Genomic DNA, 27,951 nt, shown 5'->3' on the forward strand with positions numbered 1-27,951 from the left:
GGAACAGAGAAAACAAGAAAATGGATGTGTTCCGTTTGTAATAAAAATAAACATTTTTTTTCAATGGAACATTTCGGTGACATCAGAAGGTCATGAAAGGTCTTCCTTGGCCCAAGCCTGTGTTTATTTTCTGTGGTGAAGGGGGCAGGGTTCTGAAGCAGCAGGCATCTCCCTGAGAGGAGGCCCCTCCAGCTCTGTTTCCCTTTCCCAAACCTTGGCTCAGGAACACCCAGTCCAGGCCACCAGACAGGGACGGACAGGGACAGCCGCTCCTTGGAGCCCCACCCTCACCACGCCACTGTTCTGGCACTTGCTGGTGGTTGGGGGTGGGGGTGCTTCTGTTTTCACACTTCCTCTCACCAGCCCTCCCGGTGAGGTATAGGGATGGGACAGGTAGGTGAGCTTTCTCTTGGGAGAGGTGTGAGGCCCAGAGAGCCCTGGCTGCAACCCTCAACCTTGAACCTAGTTAAACAACCTACCCAAAGTCACATAGTCAGCAACTGGCCTAGAGGCAAGAGGTTATTGAAGAGGCTGTTTTAGGCAGAAGTGGGAATGTCCACTTACCCCTCACTTCCCCCACCCCCTTAACAGAGAGCTTTCTGGAGTGGAGACCTATACTCTGGGGGCAGATCAATAAGAGTCCCATGGCCTATCCGTGTTTGGGGTTCCAGGCTCCAGTAAAGCTGGCACTGCCTTTTAGTTTCTGGAGGCACAAAGGTTCCCAGCAGGCCTCTAGGAGACCTTCCCTCATCTATCCCTTCCCCCTCCTCTGGCTTCTATTTGCACCCTTGTGCCTCTCTCTAGTCTTGGAAGGGTTTCTGTTTTCTTATATATAAACTTTTCCTTGACCTCATAACAATGGCTACCTGAGCACCATATCCTCTGCATCTATTAGGGACAGTTCAACAGTACACAGAGAAGGCATCTACAACAGACAGAAAATGACAGCAGTGTTGTGCCAACCAAAAGTCACAACCTGGTAGTGGGTCATGAAATCAAATTAGTGGGTCACGGACAGCACCTTAAAAACATGAAATAGAATACAATAGAAAACACCACAGTGCACATACACAGCACGGGTAAATACTGTCCCGTGAAAATTGTTTTAGTTATCTTGCAGTATAAAATGTGCTTCTTGCCGTGGGTCTCTGAACCCCTGTCCAAAAGAACACGGGTTAAGACACAGAGTAAAGACTCATACAGCAAACACATAAGGCTGCCTGCTCTGTGGCAGGTACTATGCTAGGTACAAGAGACACACTAATAAATAATACATTATTCATTAGTCTCAATTAATCTCAATCCATCTTCTGGTTGGGAAGCCAATAAGCAAACTGCCAGTTGCAAGACAAAATGTTAAGTGCTCAGAGTATGTAGGAAGCTGTAAAACCCTGATGTGAGAGTGGGTATCTGGGAGGACTTCCCAGAGGAGGTGATATAATTAGAGTTCTTAGCAAGAAAAGACAGTGACTAGGTTCTAGTATTTCCTCCATTCTACACATAGGAAATTATAAAAAAAGAAAAAAGAAAAAAAGAGTTTAGAGTTGCCTCCTCCTACTAAGCTTGTGAAAGACCTTGGGTAAGTCAATTAACCTTTCCAGACCCTGTTTCCTCCTCTACAACATGGGCATAAAACTGCTCGGTCAACCTCAAAGACATGAGAGATTAAAAGAGGCAGTGTCTGTGTAAGTACTTTATAAACTATAAATGAGGGAGGGATTGTCTCTACCGATGAGCAAATTGAAGTCTAGAGAGATGTAGTGTCCTGTCCACCACTACAGAGGTGGGGGTAGCAGGTCCCTCTGAATCCTCAATTCTCCCCTCCTCCCTGCACTCTCCCTCCTCCCATCAACCGAACTAACTTGCAAAGGTGTAGGGGGCAGGGCCCAAAAAGGCCCCATCATAACCTAACTAATGAAGATTTACCTTCGAGAATCCTATTGGTTTAGTGATCTTTTAATAACGATGGGAGATAAATACACAAGAACGCCTCCCTTTCCCCTTCCGTTAACAAATTAAGATCTACCCAAACTCAGTTTTTAAAGTTACATAAGCATCATTCAGATCTTCTGTAACAGCTCTCATTTTGGAAAAACAGCATTTCCATTAAAATAGTGTTATATAAAAAGGTTTTGTCAATGTGTGTGTAGGAACAGAAGAAACAGGCCCACACGAGCACTATTAAGGCACACAGGCTGATACACATCACAACCACACCTGTCCTCATGAAGGAGGGACTGTGGGGGTCAGGTATTTGATGGTACCTGGAGAGTTCAGATATGACCTACTTGTCCTCCACCTCCTAGTGAGACCTGGTGTTAAGTTGGGCAATGGGAACTGCAGAGGGAAGGCCATCAGCTGCTCCCAGCTGCCAGAGACCAGAGAAGTCCTTACCTTCTGGAAGCCCCTTCCTTGGTCGGTGAGTTCCATTAAATCAGGTACTATTAGGGTTGGAATAGCTCATAAGTCACCCAGTGCAATCTCACCCTACATCACTCCTGCCAGTGTTGAATCCCTTCATACCAAGGCAGCTCACATCACCTGTGGACAGATGTAGCTCACTGGGAAGGATCTAATATGGAGTTAAAACTTGCCCTTCTGGAGCCTCTTGGGAACAAGTGTGTGTGTGTGTGTGTGTGTGTGTGTGTGTGTGTGTGTGTGTGTGTGTCCCTCACCTACAGCCTTGAAAGTCCAGGAGCCATAGCCAAGGGAGGGTGTCTGAGGCCTAAGAGCAAAGAGGGAGGGCAGCATTGAGGTCACTGAGCAAAAGCTCTTCCCTTAGAGACCTCTATCCATCTAAACTGAGGCTGGGACTACCGGGTTGGGGGGGGTGGGGGGAGGAGAGTAAGCCCTGAATGGGAATGAATGATGGGCTTTGAGCAAAGCCCTGCAACTCCTGTCTCATTTGGGGGGGGGGGGGGGGGGGGGGCTGAGACCGTCCCGAGATCAGTTCCAGTTCTGATATTCTGGGATCCTGAGTCCGCCTCCCCCTCACCGCCCCCCCCCCAACACATCTCTTTCGGGATTCAATGGTTGTACTCTTTTATGTGAAACTGGGGGTTCACGATTCGAGGGCCAAGCAGGAAGTAAGAAAACTGCCCCGAACCCTCCCATCCTGACCCAACCTGGGTTAGGCTTCGCGGCTTGCCCTGGTCACCCGAGAAGAGATGCACAGACGTGAACACACAAGCACCGAGTAGGGAAACGTGAGCTTTGGAGTGTCCTTTTAAGTAGTTGGGAAGGGGGTGTGGCCGAGGAGACTGGGAGGCCGCAGCGGGGCGAGGGGGGGAGTGGCCCGGGGGCGTGGCCGCAACGACTGGAATGTTGTTGGGTCCTCGCACCGCATAGTAAGGAGGGGCCACGCCCCTTTTCTCCAAGAGGGCCAATTGGAGCGCCGGAGCGGTTTCAAGTCTCCCCCGCCAGCCTGCCCGCCCGCCACCCCACCCCCCTCGGGGATTCGCTTTTTCCGTAACAAAATAGCAAAGCTCCGGATGTTCCGCAGCCCCAGCAGCTCACAGGTGAAGGGTCCTGGGGCCTAGGACTGTGCTCCGGAGCTGCAGGCACTGGCCGGCCGTGGAGAGGCCGGGTCCGGAGCCAGGAGGCGCGCGGGGGTGGGCGCTGCAGCCGCGGGTTGTTTATCCGGAGTACGGAGGGGAGGGGGGAGCCTGGAAACCGCCCCGTGTCCCATTTCCTCCTCTTGTTTTCGCTCCGGATTCTCCATGTTGGACCCAAACTGAGGAGCCCGGAGCTGCTGCCGGGGGATCGGGGCCGGGGGCAACCGGGGAGCCGCTGCCCGGGCCGCCCGCCCTCCGTACAGGCCGCCTCCCTTCCCGGCCCAGGGAGGGAACGAGAGCAGGGATGTGAACAGCTGTGGGAGTCCGAGTCTCGGGAGCCGGAGCCGGAGCGGGCCCCCGCCCAGGCCCCCCAGCCCAGCCCAGCCTGCGCGCCCGCCGGTCCTCCCGCCCAGCCAGCCCGGGCCCGCGGGATTGTTAGATGGAACACGGCTCCATCATCACCCAGGCGCGGAGGGAAGACGCCCTGGTGCTCACCAAGCAAGGTAGGGGCAGCAACTTCCCAAAACTTTGCGTCGCCCCCGGGCAGGTGGGGGGCTAGCACAAGCCCCGAACCCGAGTCCCGGCCCCTGACCTCCCGGGGATCAGAGCCTTAGATTCCGACCAGACTCCTTAGTCCATCCGCCCCCGCGTCTCTGTCCGCACTCAGACCCCCATGGGGGCGGTGCGGGGCCCGGGCTCCCGGCGCCCGAGGGGGAGGGGCGTCATCCGCGCAGCTGTCACCCCGTCCTGCACCCCCTCCCCCCGTATAGAGAGACTGAGGAGTAGCGCTCGAAGCGCGAGTCACCAGCGTCCGTCCCCTCCTGAGTTGGGAGGTGGGGTCGTCACTTTCCCGCACGACGGCGCGCAACCGCCCCAGAACGGCGGAGAGAGGGGTGGGAAGGGGGACGGAGGGGTCCCGAGCTGGAATGGAGCCGGAACTGGAGTCCAGCACTTCCCAGCGGCTCCCTAAGGCCGAGGTCGCGGTGGCCGCGGGCGGTGACGGCGTCCTGCGGGACTTGGGACCAAGTTCACCGCCTGGGGGCGGGGGCGGCCGCGGTGGGGGAGGGGCCGAGCCTGCGGGACCTACTGGCCCGCCCGCGGCCCTGCGCTGGGCCCGGGACCTCGGCGGCGCGGTGCTCCGGCTGGGCTGCCTCCTGCCGCGTTTGCTGAGCCTACGAGCCCGACCCCGAGGCCCGGCCAGAGCCCCTCCCTGCCCCGGTGCGCTTCCCCGGGGCCGCCGCTGCACACACAGAGCCGCGTTTGTTTAGCCCGGGAGCGGTGTCCCTGGTTACATAATTCGCCGGATGGCATCAGACCCGGCGTGTTTCTGAATCGCGCAGCGAAAAAGTGCGAGTTCTCCGTGGGCAGCAGCTCGCGGCCCCCGCCTTCCTGAGGGTCAGGTGCAGACGCGAGGGGGTTGCGGGCCCTCTCTGGGGTGGTCTTGGCGATCGGAGCGGGGTAAGGCCTCGGCCTCTCCCGAGGGCGGGGAAAGGTCGGGCCCGAGGGTGGAATCTCTTAGTTCGGTGACGAGAAGCCCCGAAACTCTTTTTCCCCTCCCCCACGTTCCTCCTGGAGCCTTGAGGAATGTGTCTAAAATAGTGGACAGAATTTCTGCCAGGAGTAAGGACTAGCGTCGGTTTTTTGGGGTGTTTGTTTTTTTGTGGGTTTTTTTTGTTTTTTTCTGGAGAACTTCCCGGACTGAGGCCACCTGGCCCTGAGACTGGGGAAAGCACGCTCTTGGTACCAAATCTGAAGCGTTCCTGCCCTTCCTCCGACCCCCCCAGAACAGGACGTGCAGGGCCAGTACTGCAATTGAATGTATCCAGGCCTAGACCCTGGTGGGTGGCCAGCTGTGGTGCCTCGGTGTCGCCCACATCCCCCCTATTTGGAAACATTAGTCAGCAGGTCACTTATTCCTGGGGTTCGCAGTCCCAAGGAGCTCCCCTAACTTGCCTAGGGGCAAGGGCTGCTAGTGTCAGCCTTTCCCTATTTCCTGGAGTGGAAGGGATTGGGGAGGGGGCACTGTGTGCTTCCTGAATTTATGGCCTTCTTTAAATTAAGCTTGCCCTGGGGAGGGGGAGAGCTTTGCCTGTTTAGATCCCAATCCCAGAAAAACCCCTGCCTCCCTCTGCCCTGCTCTCCTGGCTGCATCACTAACTAGGCTGTGTGACCCCAGGGGAAACTTCACCTCTGCTGGCCGCCCAGCTGTGCTGAGGCCTGAAGAGCGGAGGCTTTCTGGGTTGAGAACTTGACTCCTGCCTGGTCCCAGTCTCATCCCAGGAGGTAGCCATAAGTGAAGAACTTAGGCGTGGAAGGATTCCATAGGAATCCTGTGTTAATGACACTTGGGAAGAACCACCCTGTGCTTCCCTGCTCTGGTCCTTCTCTTGCAGAGGCTCTAGAGGGTGCCTTCCTGGTGAGGGAATCACACCAGGAGTGAGACAGAGCAGGACTGCTGAAGGGGCATCTTACATATCAGCTGGCCGTTTCAGCCACAAGGGCCTGTGTTGGGGAACAGAATAGATGACAGCAGGAAGCGGAGCAGCTGGCTTCTGTACAGTGTTGGGTTGCTGATGTTGGTTGGATTTTCTTGGAGTTACGTTTTTTGTTTTCCTTTTTGTGTGTGGTTTGTCCTTCAGACTTATCCCTGGAGGAATCTGAATTCCCAAGCCAGCAACCATGGGTCTTTCTCCATGTAATTGGACTGCATTCCAGAGAAGACATACTATTTTCCTGGGCTGCCTGGGCACCCAGCAACCAGCAAGCCAACTTTCTGAGTCTCTCCTTATTTACAAATCCTGCATCCCCTTTTTTTTTTAAGTGGGGGTGGGGAGATGTTTTAATTCTCTCCTTTATGAGTTCCTTGCCCCTTTTCTGCCAGCATCCCATCTCTGTGCCCTCCTGCCTCCTTTGAAAAAAAGGGGAGGGGGTGTGATGCAGTTTATTAATAAGTAAATTTCTAGGAGAAAACTAAATTGCTCTCAGCTTGGGTGGCTTTTTAGTGAGGTTGTTTGCCATTACAGGATTTTAGGTTTGTGTGTGTGTGTGTGTTTTTCCTTTTTAGCATTCTGTTCTTGGAGCTTTAGGGCTGGCTGGGTGTGTTGATGATTCAAAAGTAATTACAGCAAGGGAAGTAGAAAAAAGTTACTGAAAGCATTGATAAAAGGACCAAAATTGGATCATCTTCCCAGCCAGATGGGTGAAATGGCTTCCTGGTACAGCAAGGACAGGGTTGTGTGTAACATCAAAAGTAAAAAGGAAAAGTTAATACCAGTTTGGCCAGAGAACAGCCATTTATTACAGCCCCATACGAGAGTGCAGGCCCCGCTGCTGGGAGGTTGTGCCATGGGGTTTTAGAGTTAGATGGGGGAAAAGCCCAGGAAACAGGACCAAACTTGTCACCTCTCCGCGTAAGAGGAGGGAGTGGAGGCAGCCTCTTCCAGGGCTCAAAGTGACCCACAGTTGGGGGGGGGGGGGGGCAGGGGGGAATCAGGTCCTTTTTTTGTTTTCCATGAGACCTAATGACCCTTCCTCTCAGGGAGAGTGTGGGGATTGTCTTCTCACATGAGAAACTGCACAGGTTCTGGTAGCTGACCATCCCCCAGAATCAGGACGGTGGCACATTTTTCTATCTCCTGCTTTCTCCCCATAAGGAGGAAATTCTGCCCTATTCTCTCATGAAAAAGCTCAAACGCTTCTCATGTCGGAGGCAGGCCCTTCACTTGAAAAGCTCAGAACAAATGTCGTTGGGGCTTTCTTCCTCAGTTTGCTCTTTGTGGATCCGGGGTGCATGTATCCCCAACCACTCTCAGTCTTGGCCTCTTTGAGGCTCTGAGGCTCCCTGCAAGTCTCCTTTGGAATTTTTCCTCCATCTTGGAGTGGGATAGGGGCCTGTGTGGTGACTTAAAGATTGTGTTTGTTCCCTCTGGAATAGCCCAGGAGAGTGCTGCTAACTCCGCAACCAAGTTTGTAAATTTTTAACATCCTGAGGCTGGGAGTTTGCCATTCTGCTGCTGCTTTTGACTGGCATAGCTCTCTGTGGAGAAGGACTTCGGAATTACTGTGAAACACCCTTCAGAGATGGCACGGGTGGTGTGTTTCTGTCTCCTCCCTTCTCCGCTATAGGGGTCTTACCGAAACTGGCAGTGGAGATGCTGTTTCGTCCTCTGTGGGAATGGCCACATCTTTTATGATCGTGGGCTTTGTCAAGATGGTGAATACTGTAGAAGTCACGTTTCTAGCCAAGGTGGATTGATGCTCCCAGCCCCTTGGTGGAGAATTAAATAATAGCAGTATTTATAAAAAAGGAAAAGGAAAGACAGACAATATGCAAAAGCATACATATCTATATGCAAATGTATATCCCTGCCTCTTCCTCGTCAGCTTTCTTCCTGCTAACTTTTGGGTCATTTAGGAATAGTGTCTTTTATTCCCATCTTGGGAAGTTTGCTTGTTGTGTTGGGTGAAATGGGAAGGGGTGGCGGGCAGGGGCAGCAAGGTGGTCATTGTTACTTCAAAGAATTGTTGGGGCGCCTGGGTGGCTCAGTTGGCTAAGCGTCCAACTTCAGTTCAGGTCATGATCTCACAGTTAGTGGGTTTGAGCCTCTGACAGCTCAGAGCCTGGAGCCTGCTTCAGACTCTGTGTCTGCCTCTCTGTCTGCCCCTCCCCTGCTCTCACACACACTCTATGTCAAGAATAAACAAACTTTTTTTTTTTAATTAAAAAAAAAAAAAAAAAGAATTGTTCCAGAAGCAGAGTTCTTTGCTTCAGGCCTGGGTGCACATCCCTGCTTTTCTTATTCACAGTGAGACTTAACAGATCACTTTAGTGTTCTGAGTGACTTATCTGTGAAATAGGAATATTGATATTTATACTTCTGTAATGCCTAGTACTTAGGAGATGATTGATAAACATCAATGTCCTTCTTTTTTACACAGCCAGACCACTACTCATTCCTCCTCCCATTCCCCCAAGGACAGAGTGCAAACAGCACAGGGTCATGTGGGTTTTATTGTTAAAGACAGGTGGCTGGGGGTCAGAGGGGACACTGATGTGGGGGCTTGGGCCTTCTGGAAGAATCAACCTCTGAGGCTTGCAGACAGCCTTGCTGCAGAGACCCCTTCTTTGTGCCTGTGTGACTTGGAATGGGGTTTTATCTGCACTAATGCGAGTAGCGTGTGCCTTAGGGCATCTGCCGCTCTGCCTGGCGTCTGGGCATCTGGGGATGGGAGGCCAGGGAGCCCTGCCCCTCCTGTGAAGAGTTTCTGAAGTCCAAGCCTTCTGAGCAGTTGCTCAGCCTCTCAGAAATGGATATAATCAACACTTAGGACAACTCTGTGCTGCGTTGTAGGAGGGTTAATGGACGCAGTGAGATTCACATTTCTTTTAGGGAATTCTAGTAACAAGGAGAGAAATAAAAACTGGGATTTCGGAAAGAAATAGATGCTCTTAAGCTGTGTCTTTGCTGCTATGGTTTGGGGGTACAGCATTGAGAAAGCACAAAAAGCAGCCTTAAATTGCTTTTCATCCTATCTCAGGCCAGCCTGCTCGCAAAGCACAGAATTAACTCATTTGTCTTGGGGTCATGGGATTGGGTGTGGCCCTGACATAATTCCCTCCCTCTTCTGAAATGGAGGCATAGTTCCCAACTGGGAACTATAGATGAGCTTATTAACGTGCAACTCTTATGAAGGAACCAGTAGAAATCAAAGTGGAGACATTGACTTAGAACTAGAAGCCTCTCTGGACCAGAAACCAACTAGAACAGAGTTTCTTTGTCCAGCAAAGGGCCCAGCCCTTTCAGGTCTGTGTGCCTGCATCAGGTCTGTTATTACAGAATGAGTACTCCAGGGAGCACCCAGCCTCCCTCTAGGCAGTAGGTGTGTATGTCCTGTTTTATTGGTCACCTCTTCTAGGGGTCAGCCCTGAACCTGATCTCTGAGTACATCTCCTGACAGTTGCCTTCCCTTTCCAGGTGCCCCTAGTCCTTCTTTTGCCCCCTAAAATTGAGACTTTGCTCATACTCTGTCTTTACTCTATACCTACTCTCGTTTCTTGAGGAACGAATAGCTTTTGCATCCTGTAGAATTTGCTCTTCCCCACCTGCACCGTTCTCAGGGAACAAGTGTAGCCCCATTCCCAGTGAGAGCCAGGCAGATTCATGGGAAGGCTCAAATGGCACAACACAGGCTGTGGGAGCGCCTTCCCAGTGTGGTGAGTCCCAGCTCCTCTGTTTCCATAGCAGAATGGGGTTGGGGCCCCTCCTTCACAGGAACAGGGGTCTGCAAAAAGAGATAGCAGGCTTTTTGACTACGTGATAGAGCAAGTACTCCTAGAGAGGAAAACCAGACCCCGCTGGTACAAGTCCTCTGAGATAGCAGAGACACTGAGCCAGTGAGACATGGTGGGAAGAGGGACCAAGGGGCCGCTGGCTGAATCATCCTCCAGTCCTGGAAGGGTTAGTCAAGGACCACTGGCAACCTTTAGGTATTGTCCCTCAGCCAGGGACACACATCAGGATCTCCTGTGACACTTACTAAAAATATAGACCCCACCTGGGTCCTGCCGAATCAGAGCATGAGCAGGTGGGCCAGGCATGTGTGTGTTCCAAATGCTCCCTATGATTCTGACAAGTGTCCCTGGAGAAGGGCCAGGTAAACACAGCAATGGCCCCAACTGCCTGCTTAGCCCTGAGCAGGAAGAGTCCCCCGGAGGGATCCAGTTTTGCTATTTGTTAAAGATCCAGTGGCTCGTAAAGGGGAATCCTAAAGTTTTCTGAGTGTGAACGGACAGAGTAATGATCCCAGGTGAGATTTATAGAGCACTTACCATGGACCAGACACTGTTCCTGGTTTTTTATATCTAGCATCTCATTTAATCCTCACAATGATTTGGGAGATGAGAGATGGGAATTATCTCTACTTCACAGATGAGGAAAACTCCGCTGAGAGCTGAAGCACCTTGTCCAAGGACACACGGCTAGTGAGTGTCAGCCAGGACCCTGACTCCAGAGTCAAGCCTTAACCATGACCCGCACTGCCTCTCATTTATTTGCATTGTGCATTCCACTTTCTAAAAGCACAAGCTTCAGGTAATCTGAAGCCACCTTGTAAGGGACCCTGTAGTGTCGACCTTTTCCCATTGACCTGTGAGGAAACTGAGCCACAGAGAGGTTGCGCCTCAGGCAAGACCACAAAGCTGGTTGAGAAGCCGAAGTGGGGCGGGGTTTCTTGACTTCTAGCTCAGTGCTTTCTCAGTTGGACACACCTATACCGGTTGGCTGATCCCAGGTGAAGCGGAGGGGTGTGGTAGGAGCAGGTGAGTTTCCCTGGAGGCGGACAGACTCCCTGGCAGTCCTTCCCTGGCGGACTCCTTCCAGTCTTTCTGCAGAGGCCAAGCGACTAGAGGAAGGAAGGAACTGGTTGGTCAACCTCAGTGAGTGAGTGTGTGTGTGTATGTGAGAGAGAGAGACTGATTGGTTTTTGTGGAGTCCCCTGGAAGGCCACTTCCCAGGCTTGGCCCTGTCACTACCTCTGTGTGACCTCTGGGATGAGAAGAAATCTCTGTGGTCTGTGTCAGTGGGAACATTTTGAGATCGAGATTAGGATATGAAAGTGCCTTACCCTGAACGACTAGCAGCTGACACTAGAGCCAGACCACACCCCAGGCTCCTTATAATTCTCACAGCTCGGTGGAATAGGTAGGTAGTTCCCATCTACAGATGAAGAGACTGAGGCCCAAGGCCACATACCTTATATGTGGTAGAGCCAGGATGTAAACCCAAGTCCGTGGCCCTTTGGGTAACCACTGTCTTTTTCACCCGTCGGAGGAGAGGTGGTTGAGGGTCCCTCGTTTTATCCTGTGCCTTCACTGCTCTTCGTCTCGCTCATGCGTATGTCACGGAAAGCGGGCTTACGGAGCTGGGGGGGAAAGAGGCACCGGGTTCTTCGGGGCCTTCCACCAAATCCAGCATTCCAGGAGTCGGCCAGAGGGCCAAGACCAGGGCTGAAACAGCCACCAAGGTGTTTCTGTCCTGCTAGGCAGATTTCTCTTAGCTTCCCAGCCTCCCGCAGGGGCCTGCTCAGCACCTCCACGGGGAGAGAGAGGCTCAAGGTGGGCAAAGGTGGTTTCCAGGCCCCCACGATGACATCTCTGCCCTAGTTGGCGTGCGTGGGGCGAGGCCTCCGGCAGAGGCAGGGGAAGAATCCAGCTATCTGGGTTCTCCCGGATGGTATCTCTTGTCTGTCTCAGCTGCCACTGTGGGCCATCGCTCGCTTGTCCACTGAGAGCCCTCTGGTGTGCGGCTGGGGGCTGAGCCTTCCGCTGACACCTATGTGAGGAAACGGCTTCTTCGGCCCTAGTCCAGGACCTGCTGCTGCTTCTGGGAACCCCAGCCCCACCCCAGTGTGGTTTTAAAGTATGTTAGAGCTGCCTAGGTGGGTGTCTTGGCCATGACTTGTATAAAGGTTGCTTGATAGAGTATCTTGATCATGTTTGAGAAGTTACCAGGAATCCTCTGCTCCCAAGACGGTCTTTCTTGAGGGAGGTCCCTAAAATTGAGGCCCTGTGTTGAGATCGTTGACCAGATTGTTGGGGGGGAAGAGGCAGGGGGAAGGGCAGGAGGTGAATAGCTAGTGACCTGTGACCCCCACCCTACAGGTGGCATTAAAGACCCGGGACTGAAAAAAGCTCTTCTTTCTTAGAAGAAACGGAGATACAAGGAGCTGTCCCGCTCAGAGAAGGGTACTAACAGAGACACCACATGAATAAATCAGCCTGGATGCGGGAGAGCAGGGAGGGCACCAGCATAGAACATGCTGGTGTGAGCTAAAGAGCCTGGCTAAAACTACTTTTATTTTTTTTTTAATTTTTTTTTTTTAGCCTTTATTTATTTTTGAGACAGAGAGAGACAGAGCATGAACGGGGGAGGGTCAGAGAGAGGGAGACACAGAATCTGAAACAGGCTCCAGGCTCTGAGCTGTCAGCACAGAGCCCGACGCGGGGCTCGAACCCACAGACCGCGAGATCACGACCTGAGCTGAGGTCAGACACTTAACTGACTGAGCCACCCAGGTGCCCCTAAAACTACTTTTAAAAGTCCGTGCCATCACAGTCACAGTTGCTCTTTGGAACTTCGGGAGCTGGTGCTGAGCTGCGTGAAGCCCTGCCTGCCTTGTCACCTGCAGAAAACAGTGTCAGCAATTGACATTGTGAAAACTGGTATACCCTCCCCATTGTTTCCAGTCTTTTCTGTGGGGGGGATGTCTAGGCATCTCTCAGCCTCTTGTTCCCCTGCCGACTCACCTGCTGGTCCAAGGAGCCCTTCCGTCCACCTGGCACTTCAGGGCCTATCCCCAGCCAAGGCCCATGAGCCCCTTGCTGTGGACCTAGGAGGACTCCTCTCCATGGGGAGCCCCAATCAGATGTGTCTTGGCTGCAGGGCCCAGGCAGCTGGCCAAGAAGGGCCGGAAATGCTCCAAATACTCTCCTTCCTCCAATAGCTAAGGGGAGGGAGGCCCCTCAGAGAGGCCATTTTATAGTGATAGCCAGACTAAATCCTTTGCTTATGGGGGGATGGGAAATGGTGGGGAAGGAAGTACTTCTGAGGGAACCAAGAAAGCATCCTTCTACGTGAATGGGCTTGTTAAAACCCGATTGCCTGAGAGCTTGCCTTCTGCCGACTCCTAGGCGGATGTGTGAGGAGTTCCTTTGCTGGGACACGAAGCTGTGTTGTTGGCAACGGTGATATCTGAACCTGACCTTCAGAAGAGGGTTATAAATAGTGTTGTCCTGGCAAAGCCAATCTTCATCTGTGTGTGTACGCGTGTGTGTGCGCGCAGACCTGTACATGCACAAGCTTCTTAAGAGGCAGAGGCAAATAGCGTCCCCATCTGGTGCTTCTTGGGGGCAGCGGTGGTAGACAGACGGAGAGAGGGCACTGTTTATTTCAAGTGGAGCAGCCTCACCTGCTTTCCTGTTATTTGTAGAATATTAGCCAGGGTGTTTGCAAGCTGGGAAACAACTTTTGTAGTGGATTTGGAAGAAGGTAGGGGCTGTTTAGACTTCGTGAAACCTGCTCACGATCAGAGTCCTTTGGCACCTCGCTCACAAGTCTCCTCTGGAGCTTCAGCCACATGCTGGGAGCGGGAGGGCCCCTGGTCCCCTGTTGTTGGTCTCCCGCAGTGAGGTCACAGTGTTGCTCACTAGTGGTCATCTCCCTTTAGATGATTAAAACGAGCACAGCATTGAGTTGTAGAGTTTGCGCGGCACGTTGCCGTGCGAAGGGCAGGTTTTGTTTCTCCCTTCACTCAGGAGGGAGGTCTTGGTGTTATCCCAGGTAGTGGATGAGGAAACCGAGGGTCAAAGAGGCTGTACGTCAGAGTCAGTAACTGGCAGGGTCTGGCCTCCAGCCCAGGCGATACTCGGAGCGGGGGTCCCTGCCATACCCCACCTTCTCTTCACACCCTGCCTTGGCAGGAAGCCTTGCACCAGTGAACTGGAGGAGTGGCTTGGCTTCCCTGTTCTCAGCCACCTGCTCGCTTTCTTCTTAAGCCAGAGGTCCCCTCATTAGGTCTGTGCTGGTCCTCTCCGACGCTCAGGCCCACACCAGATGTTTGGAGCAGGGAGAGCAGATGCGGGTCGGTGGCCGGGCAGGAGAGGAAGGCTGGGTGTCCACAAAGCGGGTAGCAGAAGGAATGAACGAGGGAGAGCAGCTAGTTATGGGGCTCCATGGCACCCCCTGGAATCCTGCCCTCCCTGTTTGGGAGACCGTGTGCAATGAAATCCCCCCAGGGACCTGGAAGTCCTCTCGTGCCCCATGTTCCCGGCCCCGGAAGGGGGTTTAGGGGCCCCTGGCTGTCAGGGGCATAATACTGAGTGCCGGCTGAAAGGAGCCTCTGAAAGACTCTTTGACACAAGTTTCAGATCCCACTCTGATGAGTGTTCCCCCTTACCCTTAAACCCACTGAACAAAGCAGGTCTCGGGCCAGAGGCCCCGTCTCCAGCCCTTACCCTTCTCCCTCCACCATTGTCCTCTTGATTTCCCAGAGGTATCTGTCAGAGCAGGTACAGGACTGGGATGGGGGTGAAGCGAGCCCTGGGGTGGAATCCCAGAGCCTTGCACCTTTCATGGCCTGCCCAAGAGGACAGTGAAGGAGGGGGGTGGGCCCCAAACTAATCCTTTACCATCCTAGCCTAGAGAGGAGTAGAACAAACAAGCGTCCCTGCTGTCATATGAATAAATGTACACGATGCCCCCTGTCAGGGGCCCTGTGGGGTAGTGGGTAAGAGCTCTGGCTCTGGGTTAGCAGATCTAGGTTCAATGGCTCTGCTCTCATACTACCTGTGTAACCTGGAGTAGTTGCTTAACCTCTCTGCTTCAGTCTTGCTTCTGTAAAACGGGGCATTAGTGCCTACAGATGGGTTTGTAGTGAGGATTAAATGAAGTAATGGTGTCAAGTGTCCTAAGAGAGGGCTGGCACGTCATCAGTTCGTGGTAAACATGACTAAGGCACGGAACAACGAACAGGATTGCCTCAGGTGCTCCGCTCCTCCAGTGCCTGCCTCACTGTCCTCACATAGAGAATGCTTTTCTGTTTCTAAGTCTTCCGGGTTGTTGCAAACCAGCGAAGGCTTCCACGGGGCCGGGCTCCGTAGTAGTGACACCCAGGGCCCTGGAGTTCCCGCAGTTGTTCACTGAGCCAGTCACAGTTACTGAGTACCTGCTGTGCAGAGCTCCAGAGGCTGGTGAATGCTCTCGGCCAAGGCCATTACAGGCCCCATCAGGAGGCAGCCATGTTGAGGGGAGGCTAAAGAGGCCCTGATAGATTCTCGGAGGCAGTGTTGGTAAATATAAGGAGGCTAAAGAGGCCCTGATAGATTCTCGGAGGCAGTGTTGGTAAATATAAGGAGGACAGACAGCCTGGAGAAGGATTGAGGGAAGTAGGGCCCCAACAGAGGGGCATGCGGGGTATTGACCTTGCTGCTGTGGGCCTGGGATACCCTCCCCAGGCGCCACAGCTCTGTGCTCTGCTCCAGGTGCCTGCCCCCGAGGTCAAGGCATTTGTGGTCCCTGAGGCCCAGGGGCTGCCTGGTCACATTGTGTTTTTGAGAAGACCTTCATCCCCTGCTGAGTCCAGATGAAGCTGAGGAGCCCTGCCCCCCACCCCACCAAGCTCTGCGTCTAAGGCCCAAGCGCCTCTGCCTGTTGGGCCTCCCACAGTGGGCACCGGCCAGGCCTCTCTGTGGCCCCAGCCAGCTGCCCCTTTCACCCCCCTGCCTCTTAAGATTACTCAGCCTTCACATCGTCTGTCACTAAGATGCTGACTGCGTTCTTGACGGCCTCTCTTCAGGAAAGGCTCGGGCTGTGTGGCCTTTTAAGAAAGGCTCCATGCCCGGGTTAAGCCTCTGAATGTGGTTCTGCGTGAAGAAACCATAAACCAAAGGAAAAGTGATGGTTCAGCTTTGGTCTTGGAGCTTTGTGTCAGCGTCTGCTGGAGTCCCCGGGCTCGGAATTGAATGTGGGCCATACAGGCAGGTGGAGAAGCCGCCCTTGCCCTCTGATTCCTGCATAGATTATTAAGAGTAGGAAAAAGTCCAAGGAGTCAGGCATCCTGCTCTTTAGTACTGGGCTCTGCTCTGAGGTTTGTCTCTTTGATACAGGGGCCGTGGTGGGGGTGTGGTGAGGGGGCCCCAGTGCAACTTCTTCCTTTTATCACAGAATCCCCAGTCCCTGGAAATCTTGCTTTTTCCACTGGGGCCAAGAGCTCAAGAGTGATCCCCGGGTATGTAGGCGAATTGCCAGGGAAGCCTGATCACTTACTGGAAGGTTTCTAATGATCATACCAGTGTCAGGGGGTCTGGCCTCACCCAGGGAGGGAGAGCGAGCTCTGAAGGGCAGAGATGCCAGCCTGTACCTGCAGGAAGCCCTCTGCTTCTGTTGAGTCGGAGGGAGTAGGTTGGCCGGGGCAGTGCCGGCTGCCACTTGACTGACTGCTGTTCAGCGGCCATTTCCTCACCCTGGGTCATGAGGAATAGAGTTTGGTTTTCTCTCCTCTGCAGGGTTCCAGGCGGCTGCAACTGGGTATTAAATGGCTGTCCCACCGCCTCTCTGCAAGGGCCTCTGTGCTCTGACGACTAACCCCTACCTTGCTTTGGGGTGGGCCCCACCTGCTTGCCTCCCCCTTGCCTTCGTAAAGGGAACAGCCAGAGGAGGGTTGTCCTTGGTGCCACATTCTGTTTGCCTTTTTAACCCCCCACAAAGACAAGCGTTTCCAGATTCATTTTGTTTCCTGCACTGTAGTTTGCCCCATGCTTTATGGTGAAGTGGGCTGGGTTTAATCCTCAGCCCCTCCCGCCTAGGTGGAGACCTGTGGCTGGGGACCAGTCTGGCAGCAGTTATGTGGCGCCACCTCCTGGCCACAGGACCCACCGTGTCTTCCTACACTTGCTGAACAGTTGCCAGAACAGTTCCTGTAAAAGCAAGAGGCACTGGAAAGATACCCTGAAGTCCATTTCTGGTTGATCCTGTAATGCCCATAGCTTTTTGTATCAGCTTGGCTTTTCTGGGGCTGCCTTGCTGAGCGTCCTGTTAACATGGCTTTGTATATCCAAAGCCTGAGTTACAAAGGCTAGACTGATGGGGCAGCTCTGGTCTAGAAGCAAGGCCGTTAGCTTAGAACGCGACACCAGGTGTGTTTCCCAGGGGTCAGCGTGCCTGTGCTTACGGATCAGGCCTTGTGCCTTTGAGGGGAGAGCAGCAGGGACAGTGGCTGGGGCAGTGAAGGAGGAGCACAGCTTCTTCCTTGGGCTGCAGCTGTTCTGTTTTCTAGCCTGTTGTTTCCAGTCTGGCCTCAGTCCTGCCACCACTGACCCAGCTTCTAGGGAAGCTGACCCTGAACAGAACCACAGCTCCACTGACTTGCAGGGGCCTAGGTTTCTCCCTCGTGTAGAACGGCTAGTTCTGCGAACTGGGGTTGGTCGAGGAGGATTTTTGCGCTGGTGAATTTTACTTCTGAGGGTTCCTTCAGTGTGCCGCTTCCAGAGTGCAGGACACCTGGACTCGATACCTGGTGCCCCTCCCGACCAGGGAGTGAAGACCGAATCCTCTGCAGCTCATTTCCTAAACCAGAGAGTGGGGATTCCTGCTGCCTCTGCTTTAGAGAACCGTCAGAATAAGCGTGTGTGTTTCAGTGTTGACTGTATTTGGCGATCTGCCCAGCACGTGGCTTGGGCCCTGGTGGGGCTTCCGGACTGGAGGGGATACGGGCACGGGGCCACCTGTGGACAGAGTCACCCGGTAGCTAATGCCTCATCGTTCCCTCTGCCCTAGGCCTGGTCTCCAAGTCATCTCCTAAGAAACCTCGTGGACGGAACATCTTCAAGGCCTTTTTCTGCTGTTTTCGCGCCCAGCATGTTGGCCAGTCCAGCTCCTCCACTGAGCTCTCCGCATACAAGGAGGAAGCCAACACCATTGCTAAGGTAGCTAGATCAGGGTGGTGGGACGCCAGCAAGGAGGGGACTGCTAGTGCGGGCCCCTGCAGCCATGGCATTTGGGCAAAGGTAGTCCTCCCTGAAGTCTCAAAGACCTCTGGCTCAGAGGCCCCTCCTCTGGCTTTCCTAGAGTGGCCCATTTTCTTTCTCCTGGCTTCCATTTGTGATGTGGGCCATGCAGATATCCCTGTGGTTTCTGAGAGCCCCTCTGGTCCAGATCCTCCCATGTTCCAGGAACCATACAAGGCGCTTTGCATATACTGTCTCATGTGGTGCAACCGGCAGCCCGGCAGGGAGGGTCACAGGCTCTTCCCACTTACACACCTGGAAACAGAGATCCAGAGGGTCTGTGTAGCCCCTGAAGAGTTAGTGGTTAATAAATAGTAAGTAGTATCAGAGTGCAAGTATCAGAGTACAAGCCATCTCTCTGGCTGTGACACCTGTGTTTGTTGTTGTTGTTTACTATGCAAAGCTGTCTTCCAAGTTACTTGACTTCTTGAAATTCTGCCACACTCCAGCACTCTCACCTGTCTTGGGGGGACATTGGGAAATTTATGGGTGTCTTTGAGCCTCCCAGTGAACAGAAGGTATGTCTGGCATTTCAAGGGTGGGCACAGCCCTGACCAAAAACCCATCTGCCCCGAATGCCATTGGTTACTTCTTTCCGAAATAACCAAGGTCTAGCTGTCCGATTCCTCTCTCAAAACCAGGCTGAAGACATGCATCAGTGCATTACTCAGTAGGCGGAAGTGCACTTAAATAAAGTGCAATGTGACAGTATTACTTAGCAATTGGTTCTTACAAAGTTCACAGTAACACGGAAAAAGTATTGAGTCGCAACATTAAGTCTAAAAGCAGAATGTGAAATTACGTATTATGGGGGGAAGGGCTGCTAAAACAGACTTGAAGGAAATACACTAAAATGCCAACGTGAATTTTTTCTAAATGCTAGGATTTTAATGTTTCCTCAAGGTATCACGTTTTACAGTCATAACAACATCTCTATTATTAGCAAAAGGCCAGGGAAGCCTTTCTGACCTTTCTGTACTCCACCCCCCCTCATGTTTCAGGACCCACAGTGTGGGCTCACGTTGGCATACTTGATGTATCCTAGGGGCTCGGCGCCCTCCCCGCACCGTGTGTCACCCCCAGAAGAGAGTATAGAAAACACATGTTCTCAAAGAGAAGCCTGGGTTCCAGGACTCACAAAGACGCTGAACCACCACAGTGAGGAGTTCCGATTTTGGTTGTCTGATTCCCGTGTCCCTGCATCAGCCACTGAGTTCCCTGTCCCTCGGTTTGTCCAACTGAGACACTGCCTTCTCCATCCTTCATCAGACCTGATGTTGAAAGGCAGCTCTGGCCTTTCCCCTTTCCTGTGCAGCTCTTAAGAAAAGTCACTTTTGGGGCACCTGACTGACTTAGTGTCAGAGCATGTGACTCTTGACCTCAGGGTCATGAATTCAAGCCCCATGTTGGGTATAGTGCTTACTTTAAAAAAAAAAAAAAGAGGTGCGCCTGGGTGGCTCAGTGGGTCAAGCGTCTGACTCTTAATTTCGGCTCAGGTCATGATCTCACCGTTGGGAGACTGAGCCCCCGGTAGGACTCTGTGCTGGCCGCAGAGTCTGCTTAAGATTCTCTCTCTGCCCCTCCCCCTACTCATGCACACGCTTGTTCTCTCAGAATAAATGGAAAGGGAAGGAAACAAAAGTCACTTTTGTTATGCCCTACGTTCCAGGGGGCTGGGAACTTGGGGAGAATTTTACCCACCAGGCCTGAGGCGGAAGCAGTGGGCTTCAGGTAGGATGGCATTGGCCGGTCGGTACTGACTGCTTCCTTTCCTCCCACAGTCGGATCTGCTCCACTGTCTCCAGTACCAGTTTTATCAGGTATGGGAATCTGACAGGTACATGCCCAAAAGCCCCAGACCCTGTGATCACATTGGGTGACGCCCTTATTCCTCAGTGCCTGGCTGGCCCCACCCCGGGAAGCCATTTGTCCCAGATATTTGCTGAGGGCCCACTCTGCAAAGACATTAGCTTTTGGGGGGGACAGCTGACATCCGTCCCACAGCCGCCCTGGCCTGCATCTCAGTGTCCAGATCATTCCATAGTCCGGTGGGAGGCTGGAGCCGACGAACCGACTCCATCTTTGTGTACTTCATGGCCTTCAAACGGCACCTCTTCTGGGTCGAACTCGGGGGTCTTCTGTGTTCTCGATGAGCCTGGTTCTTTCCAGAGTTCTGCTGAAGAGAACACTTGGGCTTTCCTGGTGGCAGACCTCGGCAGCCTGGCTCTGGTTTCAGATCCCGGGGACCTGCCTGCTCCCAGAGGTGACAGAGGAAGATCAAGGAAGGATCTGCGTGGTCATCGACTTGGATGAAACCCTTGTGCATAGCTCCTTTAAGGTAACTCCGTATCTGGAGTCCTCCCTACCCCCATCTCGGGCTGTCTTGCCTGTCTAACTGAAGGTGCTCGGAGGCAGCATAAAGTTGATGAGGCAGGGGAGCTGGGTGGGGGATGGGGGCTCTGCCATTTTGGCCACACTGGCATCACACATATTCGGGGGCCACACGGAAGAATGTTGAATAGGAATCCCTGCTCCACCCAGTCACTGCCAACGGGCTTTGTCTGTCACACAGCCCGGAGAACCACCAGAGCTCTGTACAGGGCAGGCCTATATAAGAGGGTTTGAATCAGCCTCGGACCTTGCCCCCCTCCATTTTGTCAGGATGTTCGTTAACTGAAGAAGGTCCTGAAATTCTGTCAGCTCTGGTAAAATTGGGGGTGGTGGCAGTAGGGAAAACCTGGAGGGGATACTGTGCGTGCGTCTTAGTAGGGTGGTGGGAGGAGCTTCCTGGAGTCTCTGAGACCTGTTTCTCCCCGCCCCTCCCAGGGGACAGCGCAGTGGTGCTGTGGCAGGGACCGTGTGCTCACGCGTGTGGGGGTGTGGCCGAGGGTTTTTGTCTCCTTCCTACCATGCTGACCTCATTAACTTTTCTGCTTTCCAGCCAATCAACAACGCCGATTTCATAGTGCCTGTTGAGATTGAGGGGACCACTCACCAGGTGAGCTGCCTGCCAGGCCACAGCCAGCCTAGAGGCCTCAGGGCCTCCACCCCTCTGGTGTGCTCCGTCACTGGTCCCTCTCCTGCAACTTCATTCTCCTTTCTGTATTGGAACCTCTCACACTCCAGGCTTTCTGATCTTAAAAAAAAAAATCCGCTTCTCATCCATCCCCATCCAGCTGTCATCTTTTTTTTGCTTTGAAGCCAAGCTGTTTAAAATTAAAGTATCATTGGGGCGCCTGGGTGGCGCAGTCGGTTAAGCGTCCGACTTCAGCCAGGTCACGATCTCGCGGTCCGTGAGTTCGAGCCCCGCGTCAGGCTCTGGGCTGATGGCTCGGAGCCTGGAGCCTGTTTCCGATTCTGTATCTCCCTCTCTCTCTGCCCCTCCCCCGTTCATGCTCTGTCTCTCTCTGTCCCAAAAATAAAAAAATAAATAAATAAATTAATTAATTAATTAAATTAAGTTAAATTAAAGTATCATTTAATAATAGTAATAGCTGTGATCTACTGAATACCACCTCCTGGCCAAAGTGGCCAGTGCTATTAAACGAGGATACTTCCTCTAATCCTGAAGAGGTGGTGTCTCTGCCTGTTAACAGGCAAGGAAGCCAGTACTAGCTGTTTCCTGTTCTCCCCGGGCCCACCCACTCCTCCTGGCTAAGGAATTTCTTCCTCCCCAGCCCTGGCTTCTCCACTTCCCTCTGTGAAGCTTTTCTACTCCCCCTCCCCTTGGGTCCCTACACTGGATTCTCTCCCGGTAAATGTTATTCAAAGAGCACTTAAATCCAAGTAAGCTTAGGCTCTGGCCCTGCATAGCCTGCTCAGTCCAGGATCATGAGGTGTTGATAGCGAAAAAGCATTTACTCCAAATGCTTGCCCAGAAGGTCTGCTTGCGCGTCAGGAAGCACCAGGAACAACACCCGGGTTGCCCTGATACCTGCTCACGTGGCCTGGTCAAATAGAAGACTTATGTGTAGAGAAGGAGGGGATTGAGGCTTCCCTGCCAAGTCACCACTGTCCTCTGTCCCTTAGAGGCTTTCATCCCTAACACCACCTCTGCCCTTGGACTGGTCAGCCTCTGCCCAGCTACCCTTTACAGTCCATTTGCACATGTGGAGATGTACAAAACCCACAGAGACCAGACGAAGGCATATTTGCAAACGGGCAGATACGCACTGTGAACTCCTGATTAACAAGGAGCAGCATGAATCATGAAAAACAGCTGAGATTCAAATTGGCACGTGGCTACCTGCAGAAGAGGGGCAAGGGGATGCCAGGCTTGATAAACAGCCAGGAAGAGGGAGGGACTTGTTGAAGGTTGAAGAAACGGCAAATCCAGGGGAACCTAGTTGTGGCTGCTCGGAGCCGAGGGTTCCTGTGGCAAAGCCACCGGCGGTGTGGTGAGTCAGTGGCCGGTTTGGGCCACCTCCAAGGAGGGAGAGTCATGGCAGGCACGTGTTCATTGAGCAGGGAGTGCCGTGGATAACAAGAGCATTGAAGCAATGGTTCTGGTAGCATCGAGGCTAGGGGAGAGGGAGATCCCGGAGGCAGGGAAGCGGTAGATGCAGAGCGATGAGGTACATGTGGCCCATGAGCCTTTCAGGCCGAAACGTGCAAGATGATGAAAGGTGGGCATGAGCGTTCGGGGCGGCTGGCTGGAGCAAGCACAGACAGGTGTGGGGCTTGAGCAAGACGCAGAGCATCTGACCTGGTCACTGACAGAGAGAAGTCCCTTCTCCCTGGTGCATTTCAGAGAAGCTGTGTGAGGGCGTGTGGTTTCAGCCTTGGTTTCCACCAAGGCTCGCATGATGGTGACCTGGACAGAGTGTCCCGCCAGAGCCAAGGACAGGAAGCTCCCACAGAGGCTGTGGCTGGATTCAAGTAATCCAGGATAGGCTGTTTCCGTCTGTGAGGCCTATTCTTGATTACTTGTTTCTGGAGGCAGCTGATGGTTCGCCGCCTGAAACAGAGATGGCTTCTGGGACAGAGGCGCGTGCATTTCTTCCTGAGCTGGGTCAAGGTTGGGCTGCTAAGCCCGCAGAAGCTGGGTGAGGAGGTGATACAGTGCCCTTGTGTGTGTGGGGGGGGGGGGAGGGCGGGGGCAGAAGGTTTCCAGCCAGGTGGCCCCAGAGGTTGGGGCGGAGGGGCCGGACCAGGAATGGTGTGAACCTGCCTGCCGGTCTTTGTGGACGTGGTGACGCTGACGGATGAGCAGTGCTTCACCCTCACGGGGCTGCGTCCAACAAGCCTCTCTGCTTTTCCTCAGGTGTATGTGCTCAAGAGGCCTTACGTGGATGAGTTCCTGAGACGAATGGGGGAGCTCTTTGAATGTGTTCTCTTCACTGCCAGCCTGGCCAAGGTACCTGAGGGCGGGAGGGAAGTCAGGCGCCAAGAGCGGCTGTGGCAGCCGCAGGGCGGGGGTGTCCCGCAGCCCCTTGCTGGGCCACGGGAAGCCACGGTGGTGGGGGCGGGGGGGAGCCAGGACTGCATCTGAGCAAAAGCACCTTCTCTTCCAGTATGCCGACCCAGTGACGGACCTGCTGGACAGGTGCGGGGTGTTCCGGGCCCGCCTGTTCCGGGAGTCCTGTGTGTTCCACCAAGGCTGCTATGTCAAGGACCTCAGCCGCCTGGGAAGGGATCTGAGGAAAACCCTCATTCTGGACAACTCTCCTGCTTCTTACATCTTCCACCCAGAAAACGCAGTGAGTGGTCCGGACACAGCCACACCGCAGGGACTGGGGAGTCCCAGTCCCGGGCAGAGGGGAGAGGGAGTGGGCATCGGAAGCCCGGGCTTCTCCAGAGGAGCATGGCACCCAGGTGTACCCAGCCAGCTTCCTGGGGCTTTGGGGCAAGGGAGGGAGGAACTGGCAGGAGATTTACGCTGCCTCTTCCCTGCCCTAGGTGCCCGTGCAGTCTTGGTTTGATGACATGGCAGATACTGAGTTGCTGAACCTAATCCCAATCTTTGAGGAGTTGAGCGGAGCAGAGGATGTCTACACCAGCCTCGGGCAGCTGCGGGCCCCTTAGCCTTCCCTGCTTCCGAGCAATGGCCATCCCAGTAGGGGACTTTCCTACACTGTGCCTTTATGACCAGCCTGACAGAGCGGAAGCTGGAGCATCTCACCAAACGGGGCCTGGGAATAGAAGTGGTTGGAAAGAGCTTTAGGACAGGATAGATGCCAAGTGGGCATGTCCCAGACCGACGGCACCTAGAGCTGCCTGCTCCCTGAGTTGGGCTCCCAGATGTGAGTGTGTGTGTGTCTGTGTCTGTGTGTGTCTGTGTGTATATGTGTGTCTCCCTTTGAACTGCGGCCCCGGGATATAAGTGTTTCATGTTGAGGGAGAAACTGAAAGATGAAGACTCCCGGAGTTAGTCTGTCTCCTGTCCGGTCACCCTGGGAGCCGCTGAGCTCGATAGGGATGAAGACGATTGAAGGCTTTTGCTGCCAAACCCAGCGCCTTTCCTCAGTGTTGTGAGGCTCGTGCCAAGGAGAAAGGGAGTCCAAGGCTGCCGTCGGGTGTCCCAGGCACACACCTTTCTGAAACCTTTCTCCAGCCAGCTTTCTGCATACAGAAAGACAACGTTTCTGGAAAGATGAAAGCTTGTTTCCAGAACCGGTAGCCCCAGTGGCCATCACGTCCTGTGGTCCGAGGGCTGCTCTCGCCTCCAGCCAAGTGCCTGGCACGGGCCCTTTCTGTGTCTCCCCAAGGCTCGGGCTCCGGGCCTGCCTTCCTCACCACCCAGCCATAGTCTTGAACCTGTGGGGAAGGAGGTCTTCTCCCTGCCCTGGAAGAGGACAGATAACTGATTTCCGTTCTTCCGACTCTGTTTTAAAATTCTCTTTCTAAACATGGAGTGTTGGGCCTGTTTTGTTTCTGACAGAGCTGCAGCCCTGGGCCTGTGATGAATGTGGGAGGCTCTGGGGGTGCAGGGAGGAGGAAGACCCCCCCCCCCCCAAGCATGAATGTGTGTGTCCCCTTGGCTTGTAGATCAGCTCAGTATGGGACTGCGTCCCTAAGTCTGTGCTTCAGGGATTCTCTGCTGGTGCTGGTGCGAGGGCTTGTGTTCCAAAGTCCGGGAAGGGCGCTCCCCGCCCGGCCCCTCCTACTTCTTGGGCAGGGCTCTTTCCCGTTGTGTCTTCCCCTGGGCCTGGCCTGTGCCTCTCTCTGTCTACTCCTGTCTTCCTCCCTCCTGGCTGTTGCTTTTTTTCCTCCGGGGCCTCAGAGGCACTCCTGCTTTCCCTGGGCTGAGGGGAACGGGCGTTGTCGTCATCTCATTTGCCAGCATAATGCACGTGCCGCTTGCTTCTCGCATCAGGTGTGAGTGAGCCCTTGACACACCTGCACTTTGCTCCCCCCCCTCCCGCCCGGCTTTCAGACTTTCTCAGTAGTGAATGCTTTAAAAGACAAAAAATAGCCACAAAATGGATGTTTCCTGAGGATGGAAAACAAAAGGGGAAGGAAGTACTGCTGGAATTGGGAGCACAAGGGGTTCCCCTCAGGAGCTGAGCCCCACCTCAGCATCACTGCCTTAATCACGGCCTCCCCTCCCTTCTCCTTCTAGGGCAGGAGGGAGTTCCTCTCCCCTCCCCAGTTCTGTTTTCCCTGGAGGCAGGTGTCACAGAGCCTTTGTGAGTTGCTTCAGGTGTGGGGACACCACCCCCGCCCCCCCCCCCCCCCCCCCCACTCAGGACTCCTAGCCCTGTTCCCCTTTGCAGTGTCCACACTGGATCCACACTGGGTCCGGCCTGAGGAATTGACGAGTTTTGAGCAAAGCGGGCGGTAGGGCAGCAGCTTGGTGTCCTGAGTGGCACTGGGCTGACGAGCGTCTTTCTCCAGCATTGTGTGTTACCACCTCCCCTCCTCGTCCCGAGGCCAAAGGGCCTGGTCTTTCCCTTTGGTGTCACAGAAGTGGAACAGAGGTCCCCAAAGCTCGTGTGGCCCTTTCCGCCAGTATCCTTCTCCGGGGCCCCCGGGGTCCTGCAAGCAGGGGAAGAGGGCTCCGGTGCTAGCCAGGGAGGGGTACCTCCTGAAGGAAGATGGGAGCTTCTGATTCTAAGGCCCTGGCTCGACCTCTGCCCTAATGCCTTGGGGTGTCTCTCCCAAGCCCCACCCTAAGTGTTAGCCCCTGGGCCACATCTGCCATCTGGGCCCAGCCAAGCTTTTCTGACTAAGCAATAAGAGGCTCTAAGCTGATCCAGTTCTTAGGTCCCTCTCTGCCCTCCTTTGGGTCTCCATGTTTCTCCAGGTGAAGGAAGAGCCTGTGCCTCCCCCTTTCCTACCAGGCCTATCCAAATGCCCCGAGTGTGACTCATGACCAGAGCCCCCGGTTAGCTTGGTGAGGGGTGTCCCTGCTGCTTCTATGTGAAGCCCTGCCCACCTGCAGTTCCTCAACAGAAATCCCATATTCCCACTGTCCCCTTTCTCCTGCCGTCTGCAGAGAAGCAGCTCAGCCAAATAAGCCTAAACAGGGTCCGTCCGTGTGGACCAGAGCCAACCTGAAGTCCTTTGCTGTCTGGCTTCCAGTTCCACAGTGTGTTAGGGGCAAGTGATGATTGCAAAACTCGCTCCTTAGAGGAATCAGGCCAGACTCCATTTTGGAGGAGGGCGGGATTGGGAGGGAGCCAGTTCAGCCCAGGATGTGTTCTGGGGCTTCCCAGCAGCCCTTCCTGTCCGAGACTGTCTTCAGGAGGCAGTCGGCTGCTGTGCCTGGTCAGCCCCCGTCCAAGCCATGCCAGGAACCTGCCCAACTGCCAGGGTCAGTTCTTTAAGGTGCCTCTTCAGGGACACACTGTGTCTCTCTGATTGGGCTTCTAAATCAAAAGCCTGATGTTCGTGTCCCTCTCATAGGGGGAGCTTTGGACACAGGACCAGTCTGGAAACGGTCAAGGTAAGAGTTGTCACTCTGCACATTGTAGAGGGGACGCTCTGTAGGCCCAGGGGTCCCTTACTATAAAGAGGTTGAGTACATTTGCCTTCAGTTAACCTGGGACCTTCCGTTTAGTTCCTCCTGCCTCCCAAAGATTTTGACCATTTTGTAAATGTATAAACTCACCTCTATAAACAGTGGCCCAGAAGCATCTTTGTGCTAAAAGCATGGGAAGTGTAGAAAAGCAGTCATTCCCTGGGAAATGGATCCCATTTAAATCTGCTCCCCCTACCCTGTTCCTGAGGCCTCCTTCAGTAGGGCAGCCCCCAGGGAAGGCTGTCCTCCCTCCCATTCCCAGCCAGGCCAAGTGTCTGTGGAAGGTAAGCCTATTTGCCCCCTTCAGGTCTTCAATCGGTTACCACTCTGTTCCTCAGTCATTTTTTGTAAAATGGAGTTCGTTTTATCTTTCTCTTTTTTAAAATGCCAATAAATATTTGCATTCGAGCAGGGGAGGGAAGGCGGAGGTCTTGACCCACTGTCCCGTGCCCGCCGTAGGGGTGGGCCCCAGAGCAGACCCTCTTTGGGCCCCTTGAGCTTTGCGTATAGTATCCCAAGTTTGACACATTCCAGGTCATGCCACTTTCCCCCTCAAGATGCCATTTGGAGGGCAGGGCGTCTGCTTCCCACTGTGACTGGGCTATGGGACTCTGACTACCTTGCTTACAGATTCATGGTTTGATAAATTTGTTGTATTCAAAAACTTGAAATGTAGGACGCCATTAAGTGTCTGTTTATATTTTTGGAATATTTGTATTACTTACAATTAATAAAAGCGGGTTTTAAAAAAACCCATCCAGGAATGGGAGCCGTTTCTTGACCTTGCTGTTATTCATTTGGGCACTTCACAGGCACACTCGTCTTGCCTTGCAGCCCCTTCTGTCACGACGAAGCTGGCGCACCCAGGCTGGCCA

General features: G+C 53.8%; 1 protein-coding gene across 1 annotated transcript; it reads left to right on the plus strand.

Moving 5' to 3' along the window:
• The first annotated feature begins 3,489 nt into the window (after positions 1–3,489).
• CTDSP2 (CTD small phosphatase 2) lies at positions 3,490–27,845 on the plus strand. The gene is made up of 8 exons (XM_086712960.1): positions 3,490–4,057; positions 17,885–18,033; positions 19,896–19,934; positions 20,351–20,452; positions 21,056–21,112; positions 23,378–23,470; positions 23,628–23,813; positions 24,013–27,845. The coding sequence occupies exons 1-8, from the start codon at positions 3,994–3,996 to the stop codon at positions 24,136–24,138; spliced, it is 816 nt and encodes a 271-aa protein (XP_086569086.1). The 5' UTR covers positions 3,490–3,993; the 3' UTR covers positions 24,139–27,845.
• The last annotated feature ends 106 nt before the right edge of the window (positions 27,846–27,951 follow it).

Source organism: Puma concolor, chromosome B4 (genome assembly GCF_028749965.1).
Source record: "Puma concolor isolate L17-30 chromosome B4, mPumCon1.1.hap2, whole genome shotgun sequence".
Taxonomy (NCBI): Eukaryota; Metazoa; Chordata; class Mammalia; order Carnivora; family Felidae; genus Puma; species Puma concolor.

Coding starts and splice junctions, on each gene's coding strand:
- CTDSP2 (XM_086712960.1), top strand. CDS start 3,994: ATGGAACACGGCTCCATCATCACCCAGGCGCGGAGGGAAGACGCCCTG. Junction 19,935..20,350: donor TCCAGTACCAGTTTTATCAG/GTATGGGAATCT, acceptor CTCTGGTTTCAG/ATCCCGGGGACCTGCCTGCT. Junction 23,471..23,627: donor TCACTGCCAGCCTGGCCAAG/GTACCTGAGGGC, acceptor CTTCTCTTCCAG/TATGCCGACCCAGTGACGGA.